General features: G+C 39.6%; 3 protein-coding genes across 5 annotated transcripts in view; 1 reads left to right on the top strand and 2 right to left on the bottom strand.

The window, feature by feature from the left end:
• LOC124147694 overlaps positions 1 to 1,373 on the bottom strand; it is a 36,743-nt gene extending 35,370 nt beyond the window's left edge. Inside the window, exon 1 of the mRNA XM_048380705.1 lies at positions 1,222 to 1,373. The gene's annotated coding sequence lies outside the window, so the exon portion shown is untranslated. The remainder of the gene's footprint in view (positions 1 to 1,221) is intronic.
• Positions 1 to 18,428, top strand: part of LOC124147693 (serine-protein kinase ATM-like) — a 111,326-nt gene that overhangs the window by 2,483 nt on the left and 90,415 nt on the right. For 2 of the 3 annotated variants that reach the window (XM_048380701.1, XM_048380699.1), the window contains exons 1-4: positions 11,151 to 11,289; positions 14,140 to 14,229; positions 15,404 to 15,532; positions 17,968 to 18,112. In XM_048380701.1, coding sequence (XP_048236658.1) covers positions 14,158 to 14,229; positions 15,404 to 15,532; positions 17,968 to 18,112 — 346 coding nt within the window. In that variant the 5' untranslated portion in view covers positions 11,151 to 11,289; positions 14,140 to 14,157. Of the gene's footprint in view, positions 1 to 11,150; positions 11,290 to 14,139; positions 14,230 to 15,403; positions 15,533 to 17,967; positions 18,113 to 18,428 lie in introns of those variants that run through there. The other variant, XM_048380700.1, reaches the window with a different exon arrangement.
• Positions 5,555 to 10,981, bottom strand: LOC124147695 (c-Myc-binding protein-like). Its single transcript, XM_046518432.2, has 5 exons — positions 10,865 to 10,981; positions 9,935 to 10,007; positions 9,534 to 9,582; positions 8,049 to 8,178; positions 5,555 to 6,909 (listed from the first exon to the last, which is right to left on the bottom strand). Exons 1-5 carry the CDS (start codon positions 10,877 to 10,879, stop codon positions 6,862 to 6,864), a joined length of 315 nt encoding a protein of 104 aa, XP_046374388.1. The 5' UTR covers positions 10,880 to 10,981; the 3' UTR covers positions 5,555 to 6,861.

Here is an 18,428-nt window from a genome sequence, read left to right as displayed (position 1 = left end):
TCCTCCAACATTAAGCTGACACGCCGTGATGTAACTGGAATACTGTTAAAAGCGGCGTTAAACCCAATTCAGTCACTCACTCTTTTTAACTTGATGTTATGTTTTTTTCAGTGTTCTGTTTAATGATGTTCGGCTTTTTAATTGATGTTCTGTTTAAATCGATTCTGTGTTTAATTCTGTTCTTTGAAATCGGTTTTCTGTTTAATTCAGTGGTTGTATGTTCGGTGTTATGTACTGTTTATTTGGAGTTTTGCTTAAGTCGATGTCAACTCGTTCTGTTGACATGAATGTACTTTTTGTACTCGGTGTTCAGTATCTGATCATTGCATTGATTTTCACTTTAACTCTTTTACACGCCTTACAATGCCTTTATTAGTCATCACGTTCTTGATCGGTGTTATATTTGACCGGCGGTGTTTTATTTGACCGTCGGTGTTATGTTTGACCGTCGGTTGTAACGTTTCACCGTCGGTGTTTATCTCTATGTTTGAAACCTGTTGAAATTCTGGGCTAGAATTGGTCCCAACTAACCCAAGATGGTCGTAAGAGGCGACCATGTATCTGGAATATTGTTAACTGCGCCGCTGAACAGCATACAAACAGAGCAAACAAACAATATCGGTGATTGATCTTTGTCGCGAATATTGCCAGTCATTGTGAATCATTGTAACACTGACTTGGAACACAAACCATGATTTGACTTATGCCATTGTGCCTGGTATGTTAGGTGTCGGCGGTTTGATTGCTTTTTTGATAGTCTGTTTGATACTGGAAAAAAAAATCTATTTTGTCCTGAATGTATAGAAAATAATACACGCTGGATATACATAAAAATATGTTTTTGGTGCCCCAAAAATTGTTTCGCTCCTTTTCATAAAGATGTATGTCAGCAATGAAAGAAAAGGCAGTCGGTCACGAAAAAGTCCAGCCATTAATTGACCTAAAGAATTTACTCTTAGTATCAGCAACAGTCGTGATGTTCTAGTAGGGTTTAAGTTCTCACAGTGGAATCATGGTGCACTGTACAAGTGAGTAATTGGACTTAACGCCGCTTTGAATAATAATTGAGTTTTGTCAGTGTACGAGACTCTATTTGATAATAATGTAATTGTAGCTCCGCTTCTGCTTTCCACACTACCACGGGTAGCTGTCAACCGTGATATAACGGAACAATACTGTTCAAGGCGACGTTAAACCCAACTAACTCACTCAGCCACTCACCTTAATTTAAGTCCTGACCAAGAACGCGCACATCCTCTCTCTTGTCAGGTAGTATGACAACAACTCGTAGCTGTTTTTAGTATCTGCCTATTCACCTGCGTAAACTACCAGCATTGATATCGAATGACAAATTCCCTGTTCGTCATGTTCACACATTCAGCGCTTACGTCAGCGCGGACTGGGGGATGGTAATACAGGACACAAGCTGAAAGAAGTCAGTTGAGTGGAGCGCCGCTTTGAACACAGGCAATAAAGAGATAATATATGAAGGGCACAGACTGCAATAAGTTGGAGGTAATAATAGTCTCATGATCATACCATGAATAACTTAACGCTGTTGAAAGCAGGTTTACACTCAAACCCCATCTTACCTGTACCAATTTAATCAGGAAACCAAACCTGTCAGACCATTACTGTCGGGAGCGTCTTCACATACTGTATGTGTGTGTGTGTACAAATGTTTTTATACAAATGTTTTTGGCTTATCAGCAACTTGTTTATCAACAACTACAAGAGTTGCCGATAGAAGTGAATACAGACTATAGTGACCTTGCAATGTCTGTCTACCCATTCTGATATAAGTCTAAATACGCAACTAAACAACAATCAATATCATCCTGACTGAGATAGTTATGCTCTTTTTTAGAAAACAATATAGTCGGCGATATCCATATGCTCTACTTCTTGGTCTGAGAGATAGGGTTGATCACAAGGCCTGTGGCGACGTGAACAGTTATACCCCGCTACGTAAACAGTAATCATCACAATAGACAATCGATCTCTCTCACATCACGGGGTGTTCATCACACGAGCAGGTAACGACAACATGCGTACGTCGTAAGACACGAGTTCAGTATTTAGCAATTTCAAAACAGTTATTCTTGTGCTGAAAGTGTTGATAATCTGAAGCTAGTAACATCTCATAAGGAAGAAATGTTAAAGTTGGATTTCATAGCTTGTTTCACTGATATTAACATGCGGCGACCATTTCTGAAGTTGTGAGCCGTTTTAAGGGAGCTAACTCTTGAAGCCTTCGTCTCGTTCAACGCCGTTGTTCATGTCTGTACAATGTGTGTGCCGAACTCACACGGTCGCGATTCCTTTTCCTCCACGTTTAAAGCGGGGAAAGTAATAGTAAATAAGATAATGTTCAGAGCAGGCTACACATCATTCACGTTGTATGTTGTGTGATGTGAGGAGGCATGCGTGGGTATATTAACGTCCTGGGAGATCCGGGGAAGAATGTCTTCAGCAACCCGTGCTTGTCGTAAGAGGTGACGATAAAGGGATCGGATGGTCAGACTTGGCGACTTGGTTGATATATCTCATCGCGCGCGCGCGCGTGTGTGTGTGTTGTTTAACGCCGCACTCAGCAATATTCCAGGTATATGACAGCGGCCTGTAGATAATCGAGTGACATGCATCAACCAAGTCAGTGAGCCTGACCACTCGATCCCGTTAGTCGCCTCTTACGACAAGCATGGGTTGCTGAAGACCTGCTCTACTCCGGAATCTTCACGGGTCCCTGCAGCGTGCTCGAATATTTATTGGCAGCCGTCGCATGGACCATTGTTGAATACAGCTTCAAACAAAAATCGTATTCAATGTTTAGAGAAAAAGGGGCGTAAAATAGGCTAATTTTTAATAAGAACGGTTACATAACTTGCTATCTCCAGCCAGCTGTTACCTTCCTACAATGTGCAATAGAATTAAGGTGTTATTTTCAGTTGTCTTATGCTCAAATACATATATCTTAATTAAATGACAATAAATGTTCCTTCCAAATAACACAATTTTGTATTTTTTGTCAGTTGAAGTGTTATCACATCTGTAATGTTTCATGTGATTTAATTTATAATTTGTTTATATGTTAAATGTCTCCCATAACCCTGAATGGGTGGCCATGTTTTATCTTGTGGCGTAATGTATTTTTGTGACCATGGGTGAGACAAAAATAAACAATTTTTCTTCTTTCTTCTGTAATTGTTTATTGACAAGTCAAACTGACTTATAACAAATCAGTTGAGTAACATGTTAATGCAAGATTATGATAAGTGGTCTACATATATTTCCTGAATTGATTATATGCTTTTAAAAATAATGGTGTTTGAAATAACGTGATGTGAAATAGGATTTAACGTAGCGTCCAAGATTATTGCACTTATATAGCGACGTGCATGCACGTGTGTGTGTCTGCTTGTACTAGTCCGGACTGATGCCGATTTATAGTGATGGCTCACTGAGATACTATCCCGCAGTTTAACATGGATACCCCAGTCAGACACAACACACTGACCCCGAGTCCACCAGTCCTTGATTTAGCCCTTAATGACGAGTACTATCTTATAACGTCTTTTGTTATGACGCGGACCTTCGCTCTCCGGGCGGACGCACTAACACTAGACCACGGAGACAGTCTTGAGATAACGAGGTTCGGCTGTATATAACAGGAGGTGAGGTGAGACTGTTACCTCCTTTAGCACGAGAATAAATATTTACAGGGAAAAGATGAACAGTGATCGAGTTCGGTTAAAAGCTGCTTTGAACCGTTTTCCAGTTATATCAGGGCGTGTTGACCAGCATAAGGTGGGAGGAAAGTTCAAAGTGATGCAGGTCTCAGACGTTTACCACTTTGGTGAAACCCAGGAGCATGGGTATGGTGCCGACAGACCTAGAAACATAATCTGGGCATATCAGGATTTGAACTTACGATCACAGGTTTCTGGTGTGTCTAAGGGACGCAACTCAGCGAAGGGTTGGTTGTTTGGTTGGTTGGTTTGTTGTTTAACGCCGCATTCAGCAATATTAAAGCTATATGACGGCGGTCTGTAAATAATCGAGTCTGAACCAGGCAATCCAGTGATTAATTTCACGAGCATGGATCCACGTAATTGGGATCGATGACATGCATCAACCAAGTCAGCGAGCCCGACCACCCGATCCCGTTAGTCGCCTTTAACGACAAGCATACTCAGCGAAGGCACTTACACAACTGGGCCTATGCTCCTAAAAGATGAAAGAAACATTTACTCCAGAGCATCGGTTTTTGTTTTTCTGTTTGTTTGTTGTTTAACACTGCACTCAGCAATATTCCAGCAACATGACGGGGTCTCTGAATAAACAAGTCTGGACCAGACACCCCAGTGATTGACATCATGCGTATCGATCCACACAGTTGGGATACGATGACGTGCATCAACCAAGTCAGTGAGCCTGGCCACACGATCCCGTGTGGCTTCCTAGAACAAGCATAATTGCTGAAGACCAATTCACCACCCTGATCCTTAGTGTATAATGAATTGATGGTGACTGCTAGCCATTGGTCCAAGATTACTAGCATGGAATAACAGGGATCAGGCATGCTATATTTCATACAAATCAAAGGTGATTCTGGGATTATGATAGCTTTCATAAATTGTCTTATATATACAGATGTTCAATTCTTTGGCTATTTTGTCTTTCTGAACTATGGGGACTTTAAAATGTCACAAACATCAACCAAAGCTTATTTAACTGTTGGCTGTTGGTGTTATAAGTACTTTGAATGCTTATTTCAAAGCAGCGACCTTGACCTTCAATATCAAGAAATCATTTGCCACAAAAATCACCTTCAAATACATACATTGGCTTAAGAAAATGCCAACTCTGACAAGTAACCGTGGGGGTTCGTCAACTGTTAAAAAAACACTGTGAAATTTATACCAACAAGTTTAAGTGCCATCAGAGAGGGAAAATCCATCACATAAGCTCACACTGACAATGACAAGGTGATCTGAAAACCCAGATGCCAACTGATACAAAAATCCTTTTAGAAGAAAATTAAGTCCACCATTTGTGCACCCAGTTGGTGATGAATCTCTACTCAATGACAACTGCTTTTTGTTGATTTCTGGTCTCACCTCATGACTTTTTGGTATCACATGTCACATGGTTCATAATTGGTTGGTGTGAGTCTATGAGTACAGTTTTATAAAGCTTTTATTCCAGCAACTTCACCACAAGGGACACCATAAATGAGCTTCACACATTGCACCCATGTGGATAATCAAACCCAAGCCTTGGGCATGACAAGATCCCACAATTTGTTGGAAACATCCAAGTTGGGATAAGCAAACACCTCATGTTCCAAGTTATGTTAAAGTAGTGAGTGAGTTTGGTTTCACTCCGCTTTTAGCAATATTCCAGCAATATCACGGCGGGGGACACCTGAAATGGGCTTCACACATTGTACCCATGTCGGGAATCGAACCTAGGTCTTCGGCGTGACGAGCGAACGCTTTAACCACTAGGCTACCCGACCGCCCCTATGTTAAAGTAAAAAGAACAATGAGTCTGAAGTATTCTTTAATGGAACAAACTTGTTGACAATGTACATAAACAGCATAAGTTACTAACAATGGCTAACCAGCGCCTACTACTACCACTGTAACACTTGAACAGTTAAATAATTAGCTGGTAAGAAAGAAACCACCTCAGTATTCAATGCACAACATTAGCATTCTGAGTGCCTCGCCATTTTCAAGAGACCAACCTTTTCAACAGGTAACCATGGTAACATAAGATAAAAACACATTTTGATGGAACACAATCGTAAACAGAAATTGAATCTCTTTCATAATAAGGGGGTGTTCACTTTGAGACATTAAATAATTTAGGCCACAACAAATTAACTATTTGTTCTTTGGAATGTGTTTTCTTGCCAGTTATTGTTTGATTATGACAAAGCAACTGCATTCAAGTACTTCTTCAATGAACCCAAAATTGAGGATAATAAATGGACCTATGAAATACTCTGCTTAGGATAGATGACATTTTTTTTAGCTTTTGAAAAAAAGAATTTGTTGCCATTTAAACAGAAACTGTAAATCACCACTTCATGAAAAAAGAGTGAGTAGTGTTTCAGCCAGTATTAGCAATATTCCAGCAATAAAATTATACTATCTGGCAGGGGACAACAGAAATTGGCTCATCACATTGTACCCATTCGGGGAATCGAAACCAGGTTTTTTGTGCCAAGAGCAAATGCCTTAACCACTAGGCTACCAAGCCACATTGTGAAAAAAGATCAAAGGAACAAATAATCATTTATTGTGGCCCTGACATCCTTCCCTACAGAATATAAAAAGAAAAGAAAATATACCTTAACAATCTTCCAAAGAAAATATGCATTTGTTCACACAAAATATGTACCACAAATAAAAATGGAATCTCAGAGACATTTCAGATATCACAAAGAAATATTGACCATAGATACTTTACTTCTCAAACTTAACCAAATTTATTTACCTTTGCCTGCTCAAACCATGAGACCAAAGCAATGTAAACAACCATGAAACACAAACATCTTGTTCATCCTAGCCAAACAGAGCTCAAAGAGAGAATATATTGCCATTTAGTACTTATTACAACCATTCGGTTGAAAATGCTATTACTGTTGAATAGAAGATACAGCATATTTCCACTTGTGTCAACAGACTGTCATGAGGAGCATGATGGAAGCAGTCATGTAGCCGTATCAAGATGCTGGAACAGTGGCGACTGCAGATGGAATGATTTAATGTTATATACATCTATGTACATTGTTCACTGTACACATATATATATAATCTGGATGGACAGATGGAAGGATGGATGGACTGGCTAGTTTTCCGGCGCCTCCTGCTCTGCTTGTGGCTCATATTGCTGCATCTGTAAAATAAACATTTTTACACTGATATTTTTCTGAGAGAATGGGTTTGTTTTTTTGTTTATAAGGCTATTTACTCGGCAATATTTCAGCTATATGACAGTGGCCTGTAAATAATCGAGTCATCGATATTGTGAGTAACGGTCCATGCCATCGGGGTACGAGGATACGCTATCTTACTAAGTCAAATGCCTGGCCACCTGATCCATTTGGTGGCCTCTTAAGACCAGGATAGCTTGCTTAGGCCCTACTCCTGTTAATATTACACATTCCAGCTATATGACAGTGTCCTGTAAATGTTTGAGTCTGGACCAGACAATCTAGTAATAGACACGAGCAAAGATTCGCGTCTTCAGGACAGATAACATGCAATCAACCAAGTTTCAGAGCATAACAACCTGTTGCCAAGTTGCATCTAATAACAAGCATAGATTGCTGGGGACCAATTCTAACACAGAATATAGTGGTAAGGTGTCAGTACGATGAATAGTATAAATGTCCAGTATATCCTTATCTAGGCTGTTTCAATGCATGAAACATGCAGTCAGCTGCTAAAATCCACTCTGTTGAGTTCTCAAATGTCAATGAGACTATTTACCAATAATAACTTCAGTACCAAACTTGATTCAGCATGTGATTCAAGCAGGTCATTCTGAATGTAAACCATAGCTCCATAAGTAACCCAAGCCTATCTCCAGCAAGCACTGAGACTCACAAGACCTGCTCAGATTCATTTCAACAGTCATACTTGCTATATGACGGCGGTCTGTAAATAATAGAGTCTGGACAAGGCAATTCAGTGATTAATATCATGAGCAACGATCCACGCATTTGGGATCGATGACATGAATCAACCAAGTCAGCGAGCCTGACCACCCGATCCCGTTAGTCGCCTTTTATGACAAGCATAGTCACCTTCTACGGCAAGCATGGGTTGCTGAAGACCTATTCTACCCCTGAATCTTCACGGGTCCATAATTGTAATTGTAATGACAGTGCAGTTCTGTTTATGCCAGAGAAAGAGATTGTAGAATTTGAGTCTACTTTCAGGACTAACAGCTATTGATCCTTGTAATTTTTCATATTAAGCCTTAATTCTGAACACAAGTCTACCATTATCCACGCACGGCTCCCTACCCACCTTAGATTTGAGTTCATTGTTCTCTTCCTGGAGCTGCTCACACTTAGTCCTCAGTTCAGACACCTCGAGCTTGAGGGCTTCTACATCAGCTGTATCTGGACCAGCTGCTCCGATATGCTGACGCAAGAAGCTGTACTGTCAAGGACCATAACCACATGTTGCAGTGGGGGAGTGGGCACAAGGGGCACCTGTACCATGGCCTCTATTCCAGCTACATAATGGAATCTCAGACAAAACAAAGGGTTGACACTGGTCAACATTATCAAGGTACAATGACTCCAAGACCAGTTTAGCCCCCAAAGTTTGTCTACCCCAGCGGTGACCCATTCAATGTATGCTACTCAAAAGAAAATAAGAAGCCGGTGGGCCTTAACTTCTTTTGAGTGGCATATAAAGGTTCACAAGCATGCTTGCTTATGTGACAAATATCTGTCAAATTAGATCCATTTGTAATGGAAACAAGTTATGATCAGAAGAGAACATAACACGTATGCAAGAAGGGTCCTGTTAATCGTACAAGTGACCATCTGAGAGAGGACCACAGATTTCTGTCAATGGTCCATGGAATTCTGTATGTGGCACAAAAACATCCCTACAAGTGTTATTTATGAAAATAATAATCAACAACAGTTATTGATCATTATAATAGTTATTGAATGACATGAAAATTCATATAAACATAATAAACAGTCAAATTTGGAGAAAAATGTGTGACTGATGATGAACTGAACTTGAAAGAATTTGTGTAACCATGGCAACCCATATTCTGGGTGGACAATCTATAACCAAAAGAAAGGAGTGAGTAAGTTGGGTATAACACCGCCTTTAACAGTATTCCAGTTATATCACGGTGTGTCAGCTTAATGTGGGAGGAAAGCCCGAAGTGATGCAGATCTCAGATGTCTACCACTTCGGTGAAGGGGGCACAGGTGGCCCAGTCGTCTAAGGCGCCGTGATTTGCTGTGCAGGGTTGCGTCCCTTGTGCACGCCAGAAACCTATGATTGTGGGTTCGAATCCTGGTTCGCCTCGTTTATGTTTCTAGGTTTGTCAGCACCATACCCGTGCTCGTGGGTTTCACCGAAGTGGTAAATGTCTGAGGCCCGCATCACTTCGGGCTTTCCTCCCACATCAAGCTGACACGCTGTGATATAACTGAAATACTGTTAAAAGCAGCGTTAAACCAAAACTCACTCACTCTGGTGAAACCCACGAGCACAGGTATGGTGCGGATAAACCTAGAAACATAATCTGCGAACCGGGATTCGAACACACAATCATACGTTTCTGGCGTACCCAAGGATCGAAACTCTGCACAGTGATGCACGGCGCCTTAGACGACTGGGCCGTTTTTCACCAATAAAAGGATGCTATTTACAAATATATTCCATTCAACCCTTGACCCTGGTTACTTCAAAATCAAATTTCACTATTCCATATTAGCAATGTTAACTGGTATAAACAGTTCCTCTGATGAGAAAGGATACTCAAGAGCATTGTTTGGTTTCTCTGGCTCTTCATAAAGTCCAACAAGAACTGTGAAAAAAAGAACATGTTTGTAAATAAGAGCAAGTATGAAAAAAATAATCAAATGAACAATGAATTGTTCATTTGCTATGGTGACCATGATAAAGTTTAAACATTGCCACTAAATCTGATCACACAGAAGACCCACTACAAACTCTAAACAATCATATTTTACATGGATACAGTATGTGTCATGACCAACACAATATTCAATTCCTTTGACATTGTTAGAACATGCAGAATTGATAGTATGATAGTAAAATGACACTTGAAGTAACATGACTATACTGCCACGTATCTGTCATGTCTACAGTACCCATAGCATCACAGCACATGCTCCCATATAAGCATTAATGCTTACCTTTTGTGAGAGCGTCCAAGACACCTGCCTTTTCCAGGTATTTCCTGAACTCCTCTCTCTTGGAATCAGCTGCCTGGCAACCAAATACTTCTGGTTATTGTGAGCTTAGTATTTGTAGTAATGGTTACCATAATTCATCTCTACCACCATGATCACTAAGGCAGGGTGAGCTTACTAAATATTCTCACACACACACACACATGAATACTCTACTCGTTTAATATTTATTTGTTGTTGTTAATTAGATTTGCAATTAGATCTAACACATTTGGGAGATGCGTCACTTACAGTCTTTTAGCAATTCATTAGCAATAATATATTCATCATACAGCTTAAAGCAATGTATTTACTGTCTAAAATGCGAGGAGAGATCACAGTTTGTATTCTCTCAAACAGGTGCTTCAGTTGTCATGTCATATATCATGCTTATATGTATGCAGAAGTACACCGTCTACACATCTCATATTTCTGTTGTCTGAAGCACCTTTTCCTGTCAGTCACAAATTGAATTTCCAGACATAAAATACTGTATAACAGTAACATCTGTAAATTTGAAGAAAAAACCCGATATACCTCATAGTTCACCAAGATATATTTGACATGCAACAGTTAGCCTACTGGTATACTGCAGAGGCCCATTAGTTACCATTACGTTGTCGGTTCTTCTTATGGTTAATATTAACCAAACTATAAAACAGCTTGTACGTTAACAGCTACAACTACAGTAGTGGAAGAGCATGAACTCCAACATTACTCATTTGGTCGAAAATGTGTTTTAGAATAAAAACGTGGTAGCCTAACCTAGAGCTGTAAAAATATTTAGATGGTGGTCACGAAACTTGCAGTTAAATTACCAGAGAATAGCTTTCGAATCTATATCTCTTTTCAAGAAACTGTAAATGATTATATCGTGTACAAATACAAACTTACCCTGTAGGTGGTCATTGTGATGGAACGGAGTCCTGAAGAAATGTGATAGATATTAGCGACGGCGAAAGATTTTCAACAACTTTCAGGTTGCTACAGCGATAATGCGCATGACCGGAACTTGAAGGTTTTTTGTGATAAAAATATGATTATGCTTATTTTGTATTTTGTCATATAAAACATATTATAAGATCATTGAAATATGTTTTGTATAACATCACGATAAAAATGTGAATGTTTTTAATGTTACATTTTACAAAGGGAGATAACCGTAAATTTACCGCCATATTTGAACATGTGGGATTGTTTACAAGAGCTTGTCAAAAACGAAAATGGATCTGACAGATATTGATGTGGCACCCTCCTACCTGATGCTAGGATGTGTCAACATCTGAAGGGCAGACGGTCGCATATCATTTTTCTCTTGGGTATAATCTTTTCTCTTGTTTCATGACAATAAGTCTAACTTGACCCATCTTGTGTTGACAGATAAACTGATAATGCAACTGGGAAATCAGTGTATCAACAAATGATCAATGTATATGTAGGTATATTCCTATCATCTTTATAGCTTTAGGTTACAATGTCGTTTTTCTGGCGCATCTTACTAGTGCGAAATTTAACATTATTAGTCCACTAGTCCTTGTGATGATTACATATATAGATCTATAGCAAAACCTTCAAAATGGTAAATTTCTACTAGTCCTTATGATACCTTAACTATTGGGAAGTTTGGCCACGACTACAGGACTAGTGCCAATTTCTAAAGCCTGACTGTGGCTCTCGCTTCGCAGATATTGCTTGCTTCTTTGATCCTTAGGGTTAGTTGTGTTGTGGTGTGGTAGGTTACCCCCAACTCTATCCTTAGCCCTTGGATCCCCTTTCTGATCAAACACCTCTTCACAATTCTTAGGGCTAGGCATACCTTTACGATCCTTAATAGGGTTAGGTCTCAATTAGGGTAAGGGATGTCAATCTCTTTTATCAAATTAATCCAATGTAATTAAAGGAAAATCTGTACAATTTGTGCCCCCAATTTTTATTTAATTTTGAGTTTCACAGAGAAAATGGCCACTGTGCATACACATGAAAGTATAAATTTGGGCGCTGATGCAAGGGTGGCCCAGTCGACTAAGGCGCCATGATTCGCTGTGCGGAGTTGCATCACTTGGGCACACCCAAAACCTATGATTGTGGATTGGATTCCCGGTTCGCCCTGATTATGTTTCTAGGTTTGTCAGCACCATACCCGTGCTCGTGGGTATCACCGATGTGGCAAACGTCTGAGACCTGCATCACTTCAGGCTTTCCTCCCACATTCAGCTGACACGCCCCGATATACCTGCAATACTGTTAAAAATGACGTTAAAACCCAACTCACTCACTCTTCCCGAGGCAAGGGAGTTAACTGACTACAAAAGTCAAGTTTCCACCCTTGCTGAACTAACCTGGAGTATTGGAGTTATATTTTGGCTGGTCCAATGAATCTATTGATAGTCCAATCAGACTGTTGTGACAAAATCAACATCCGGTTCGTAAACTGCTTTGCAGATATCGGTTAATTTGATTTGATTCACTTAGCGAAGTAAGACCTGTTTTATTGCAATACAGATCTTGAGTATCAATCTGTTGGGTGCCGCCATTTTGTTTGAATCAAATGCAATGAATCTGATTAGTCAATGGGAGTGACATGAAAGGGACATAACTCGTAATAGCCACTATCCAGAAATTCCAACCGTGTATGGCAAGGGTGGAAACTGGACTTCAACAGTCAGTTAACTCCCTTGCCTTGGGCAGACAGTCTATCATTTCTGGCCACTGACCACTTATTGTCATTTTCTTGTGTTATATTTATGAAATATCAAAGTATAAAAGAAGTATAATAATAAAAATAATATCAGCTGTAGTACTAAGTTCGATTCTTTTGAGACAAGGAGTAAATACCCTCATTTCAGTGTATGGAAAATGTTTGTTTGATTTTTACCTCGCTGGGAGTGAATGTAAGAACAGTGGAAACAGAGCGTCCCCATTGTCTATAACTCTAACCTAGTTAAGCCTCTTAACCTTGACATTTTTCATAAACATGATGAACTCTGTCATCACATTGTTGTTATTTATTAACATTAATGAATAAGTATGTTTCACAAACCAAGATTCACCAGAATTGACTCTCCATTATGCCTATCATTCACTATAGTGTCATAATCTTTACAGGTTATGCATATCGGTTCATATTGGAGAAACAGTGCTGTAATAAATGACAATAAATGTTGTATATCAAACCTCCATTCACAGAAAACAAAATTGTCCATATCCATTTTATTTTTTTGGCATACACTTCTGCTACATTAGTGCACAGCAATAACAAAGTAACAGAAATATAAAAGTACAAAATAGTCATACTGACAAGATGATAAAGGAGATAACTGTTGTTGTTTATGAAATATAGGAGAGTGAGAAATGAAAAGACAGGACATGTGATATTCCTTGTCTGTGTTTTATTTCCGCCATGTGCTTAATGAGAATGTTCCAGCAAGAATCAGTTTTGCAAGTTACCATGGTTTAGATTTTGGAAATATGAGCCCACCTTCTCATGAACATGAACAAAGTTATTCAGTTCATCGTTTTCACTTGCTACAGTAAGATGTTGGTATAGTGACAATCCTGTACACATCATACACTTTGTTTTGGCAGACACTTCATTGAAAACTAGCCCGTGAAGATCCGGTTAGAATAGGTCTTCAGCAACATATACCATAAACTTGCCATAAATGGTGACTGTGCTTGTCGTAAGAGGCATTAATGGGATCGGGTGGTCAGGATCGCTAATGCATGTCATTATATCCCTATTCTATGGATTGATGCTCATGATGTCAATCACTGGATTGTCTGGTCCAGACTCGATTATTTACAGACTGCCTTCATAAAGCTGGAATATTGCTGAGTGCGGTGTTAAACAACAAACAAACAAACAAATCATTGAAAACTATTATCCTTTCTTTTGAATAACATGAATAAATGTTACATCACATGATCATCTGTAAACAGTGTTCCAAAGACGTTATAAGCAACATAAGGTTTGAGTAAAAACAAGATTTTTTTCTATAAACAACTAGCTTTCTAACTGATCCTTCTAATCAGTAGTTGCTTAAGGAATGTACCTTACTTATGCTTTAGGTCAGGACAGACTTTCTGTTTGGTATGCAGATTGTTTTACCCATCAGTTCTTTTCGTTTTCTTTTTTCACCTTTCACCAACATGTCAAATTCAATATTCAGATCAGCTGCTGACCGTCCATGATGGACAACCTGTCAGATCTGATGAGCTGCTGTCGCGGCCTGGACACGGACAAGGTTACAGAAAGGAAAGTAGGTGGACAAAAGGATTCCTCAACCAATCATTAGACCCGTGAAGATCCGGGGTAGAACATTTCTTCAGCAACCCATGCTTGCCGTAACTGGCCACTATGCTTTTCGTAAGAGGTGGATAATGGGTGGTCAGGCTGTGTTGATGCATGTCATCGTATCCCAATTGTGTGGATCGATGCTCATGATGTCAATCACTGGATTGTCTGGTCCAGACTCGATTATTTACAGACCGCCGTCATATAGCTGGAATATTGCTGAGTGTGGCATTAAACAACAAACATATCTGCAACATGTGCTCATATTTTCAATTTTCTTGTATGGTTTCCAGGGCAGACGGGTCCCAGTTACCCCATGCTAGTCACTATGCTAGTTGCAAGAGCTTATCTCAATGAACATGGGGTGATAAATGTGGATGACCTATGATGTGGATTGTATGATGGCACCCTTCTGGTGCAACAGGCCATATCAGGATTCTGGGTTAGAATAGGTCCCCAGAAACCTAAGTTGGTCGTAAGAGGTGTTAAATTGATCGGATCGTCAGAATCAGTGACTTGGTTGATTGCGAGTTATGTTAGCCATGGGCAGTGAGGTCTTCTCACAATATTGATCACACGATTGTCTGGTCCAGACTCGGGCATTATAGGCCGGTGTCATATAGCTGGAATATTGATGATTGCAGGTTTTGAACAACAAAAACAAACTAACAAAGCCTAGCCCACACTGTCCATAATTAAATCAGGGCCAGGCAAACTTGCATTGATAGCACGAGCAATGATACACACTATCACATCACAGTGACATTCAGCGTGGGCAAACATTGTCATACCCAGATCTGCATTAGTTCTCTCTCACGAGGGGTGTCGGGCGACCAAGTAGTTAAGTGTTCACTCGTAACGCCAAAGACACGGATTCGATTCCCAACATTGCTACAGTGTGAAGCCCACTTCTGTTTTTCCCCACAGGAATATTGCTGGAATGTCGGTGGAATGTTGCAGGAAGTTACATAAAACCATACCCACTTACTCTCTCACTGTACCTTATGACAAGCATGGGGTACGTACTGGAGACCTGTTCTGCTCCAGATTCCCCTGTGCGTATAACAATTGACCATTGGGTGATCAGGATAGTGATTTGTAGGCAGTATTGGTAAATATATCCTTTTCTTTCATTTCAGAAAAGTGTTGAGAAGCTGAGACAGTTGCTCGATAAAAATTCTGTGATCAAGAGTTTGGACCGGAACACAGATGAAAAATGTGCCAGGAACAATAATCGCCTCATAACATGGGATGATGTCTTCATGAAGGTATGTGAGATAACCATATACATTGGGTAAACGTTACTGGCTCTTATAGATTGCCATGAATCGATATTTCACGTTATGAATAAGCTGTGATACATCATATCTGAACAGTCTGTTAATGTGAATTTGAAAATAAATTACATGTTTGCTGTGAAATGTCTTTTTTTTTCTCTCGTGAATTGTTATTATTTTTGTTATCGTTTTTTATGTTGAAAACCGAAATATTAAGCAGTAGATTTGGGGGACAGTTGCCTAAATATATCAAGAAACACCCATGATTGTCTTCTGACGCCCAGGATGATCCATCTGACAAGTTGTCGCCAAGTTTATATGTTGCTTAAGAATTGACCTTCACTTTGTGTGAGTTCATTGGAGTATGAACCTTCATAGAGTGAGGGCCAAACTGTATGAACGTCGGAACTTGCGACAACGTTCATACAATGTTGGGCCATCACTCTATGAAGGTTCATACTCCAATGAACTCGCACAAAGTGACAGTCAATTCTTATGATTTTTTTTCACAATTTCTTACCTCAAAGGATGTAGGCCAAGATCTAAACACAATTTTGTTTAGTACGCGTGACTTCATGTTTACACTGACAGCTATACAACAACCAGGTATATCGCGGAATAAAATAGTTCCTAAAAAAGAGAGGTGACATGAGCGTATGGATGCACAACTTGCTCTTCAGAAACATCTTACACCATGTACACAACACATGTGTTCAAATATCACCATTAGATGAGAAAGGTCTGTAAAGAACTACCTCAGTAAGTCAGTCAAAATGGCCGACACAATGAACATTACGGGAGAGATTTCCGAAGTTGTTAATGAACCTGTGGCGGTTACATGTGTTAGTCATCATTGATCAACTGACCGATCATTGAAAGGTGATTATTGATGCGTCAAACAGACGCTAAGGTAAATTCGTAGATTGCTGGAGACGGTCACTGTCAGCCTAGACACGGATCGAGTCGATACTGACGATAGTTTGGATGTGCATTTCTTCGTTTGTTCATTAGGATGGGCCGTAGCGAGGATATTTGTCAACAATCATGCAGTCAAGCTCTCTGACTTTTCTCAATGCATACTGAAACACTGAGACCAAGATTGAAGGTTCTAAATGATCAGAAGGAACGCTTTTGTGGAAGTAGTCCGTTAGTGTTTACATCATTTCAAGAACACATTCTCGTGAAAACGTATGAACGTCAAATTGTGTCATTCATACACTTATGAACGTCAATATTGCGGTAATGTGACCCACCTCTCGTCCAATGGAAGAGCTGTTTATCCTGTAAACGTCAAATAAAAAGATTATAATAAAATGAGATACTTTATACATGCAAAATCATAAACTTGCTAATATTAGGTTTAAGTCACTATCAAATTGATAAGTAGAAATGAATTAATCCTTGTCTCTATGAAATATGAACATATTTACGAGATAACTATCCGTATTTGTGAAATGTGAAATTAGTAAAGTTCCACAGCACTCTGTAAATTAATTCCTGTGTTATGAGGTGATGAGGTTATGTGCAATGGTTAACCCCGAAATCGGTTTGTACAGATTTAAACTATGAAATCTGTGAATGACCACACAAGAATAAAGCTAGAAAAATAATAGTCTTGGGTCTCAGGCACCGCCAGCATCATCATAAAGTTTGCCACATGTTTCGTTTTTATTTTCATTTAAAAATATTTTTAAAACATCCTTAAATATTCCAAGTCCAACGGTAGTCAAATGCTGTATTCCAGTATTTACTCGTCAATGAATACATTTATGTAGGGAGGCCCTTTCCCAGGTTGATTGTACTCATTTGTTTTATGGTTACACAACTACTTATTTGGTTACGTACTAGTTTGAGCAACAACAACAACAGCAGCAACAACAAAAATATGTCGCCTGCCCGCACTATTTTTTCAAAAACCATTGCCTGAAAATACACTGCCTGCCCACACTATATTTTTAAAAAACATTGCCTGAGAACCAATTCTGAAAGTGCACTCATGAATGTCCAAAATTTTATCACTGCCGAAAGTCTTGAAACAGGATTGTCTCATTGTGTATAATAGTGTTGGAAGTTGGCAGGAATTCAGTGTTCACATAAGTATTGTTGATATGAATGATGTTTATCTGAATGCATTGGGTAAAGGGAAGTAACTCAGTTCTTTTGCTATGATTTTTACTAACTCGGTTTAAACTACAGACACCATGGACACATGAATGAATGTCGTTGAGATAAATTTGTTGTCAACTGATCCCTTGGGGCATACGGTGTGATGTACCCTGTGTGTGAGTCTATGTACCCTGAGCCGTGAGGCTCACACACTGAGTACAACACACCTTATTATGCCTCAAAGTGAGTTTGACAAATCAGAGAGCAGAACTGCTAACCCCATATGAGCCAGTATACCGAGATGGTATGTGTGTCTGCAGGGCGTGGTGTTGTACATCCGTCTGGAAACTGCAGCTCTTCAGAAGGCCAAAGAGAGTGTCAGTGCAGCAGCCAAGCTCAATAAGGAGAAGAAGAAGCAAGAGATTAGTGGATTCTTCAAGTTCTTTGTCAGAGTGGCTGATAAACGTGAGTTTCCTGGTACAGGGGTTGACTTAGCTGCTGGTCCTTTGGCCATGGGTGAGGGCTGGGATGATACACTAACTGTGAAATCCGATATGTATCACGATACCTTGCTCACGATCCGATACATATGATGATACTTGCATGTGCTTTTATGTGTGGTGCGTAAGCCATCTTTTTCACTACTCATTTTGCTAGTAATTAGTGTTTGGTCAACATATATTAAAGAATATTTTCTTTGCATGCGACTCTGATAGATACTTGTATCTAGAAGTAAATAATCGGTGTATTATTCCACTAATACCATGTACCAGCAGAGGAC

Source organism: Haliotis rufescens, unplaced genomic scaffold, assembly GCF_023055435.1.
Source record: "Haliotis rufescens isolate VD_foot unplaced genomic scaffold, xgHalRufe1.0.p SCAF_32, whole genome shotgun sequence".
NCBI lineage: Eukaryota > Metazoa > Mollusca > Gastropoda > Lepetellida > Haliotidae > Haliotis > Haliotis rufescens.
The sequence above is the reverse complement of the archived record's forward strand: the minus strand, read 5'-3'. Positions and strand labels throughout refer to the sequence as shown.

Coding starts and splice junctions, on each gene's coding strand:
- LOC124147695 (XM_046518432.2), bottom strand. Junction 9,583..9,934: donor CTTGGACGCTCTCACAAAAG/GTAAGCATTAAT, acceptor TTTTTTTCACAG/TTCTTGTTGGACTTTATGAA. Junction 6,910..8,048: donor ACAATGAACTCAAATCTAAG/GTGGGTAGGGAG, acceptor TTTATTTTACAG/ATGCAGCAATATGAGCCACA.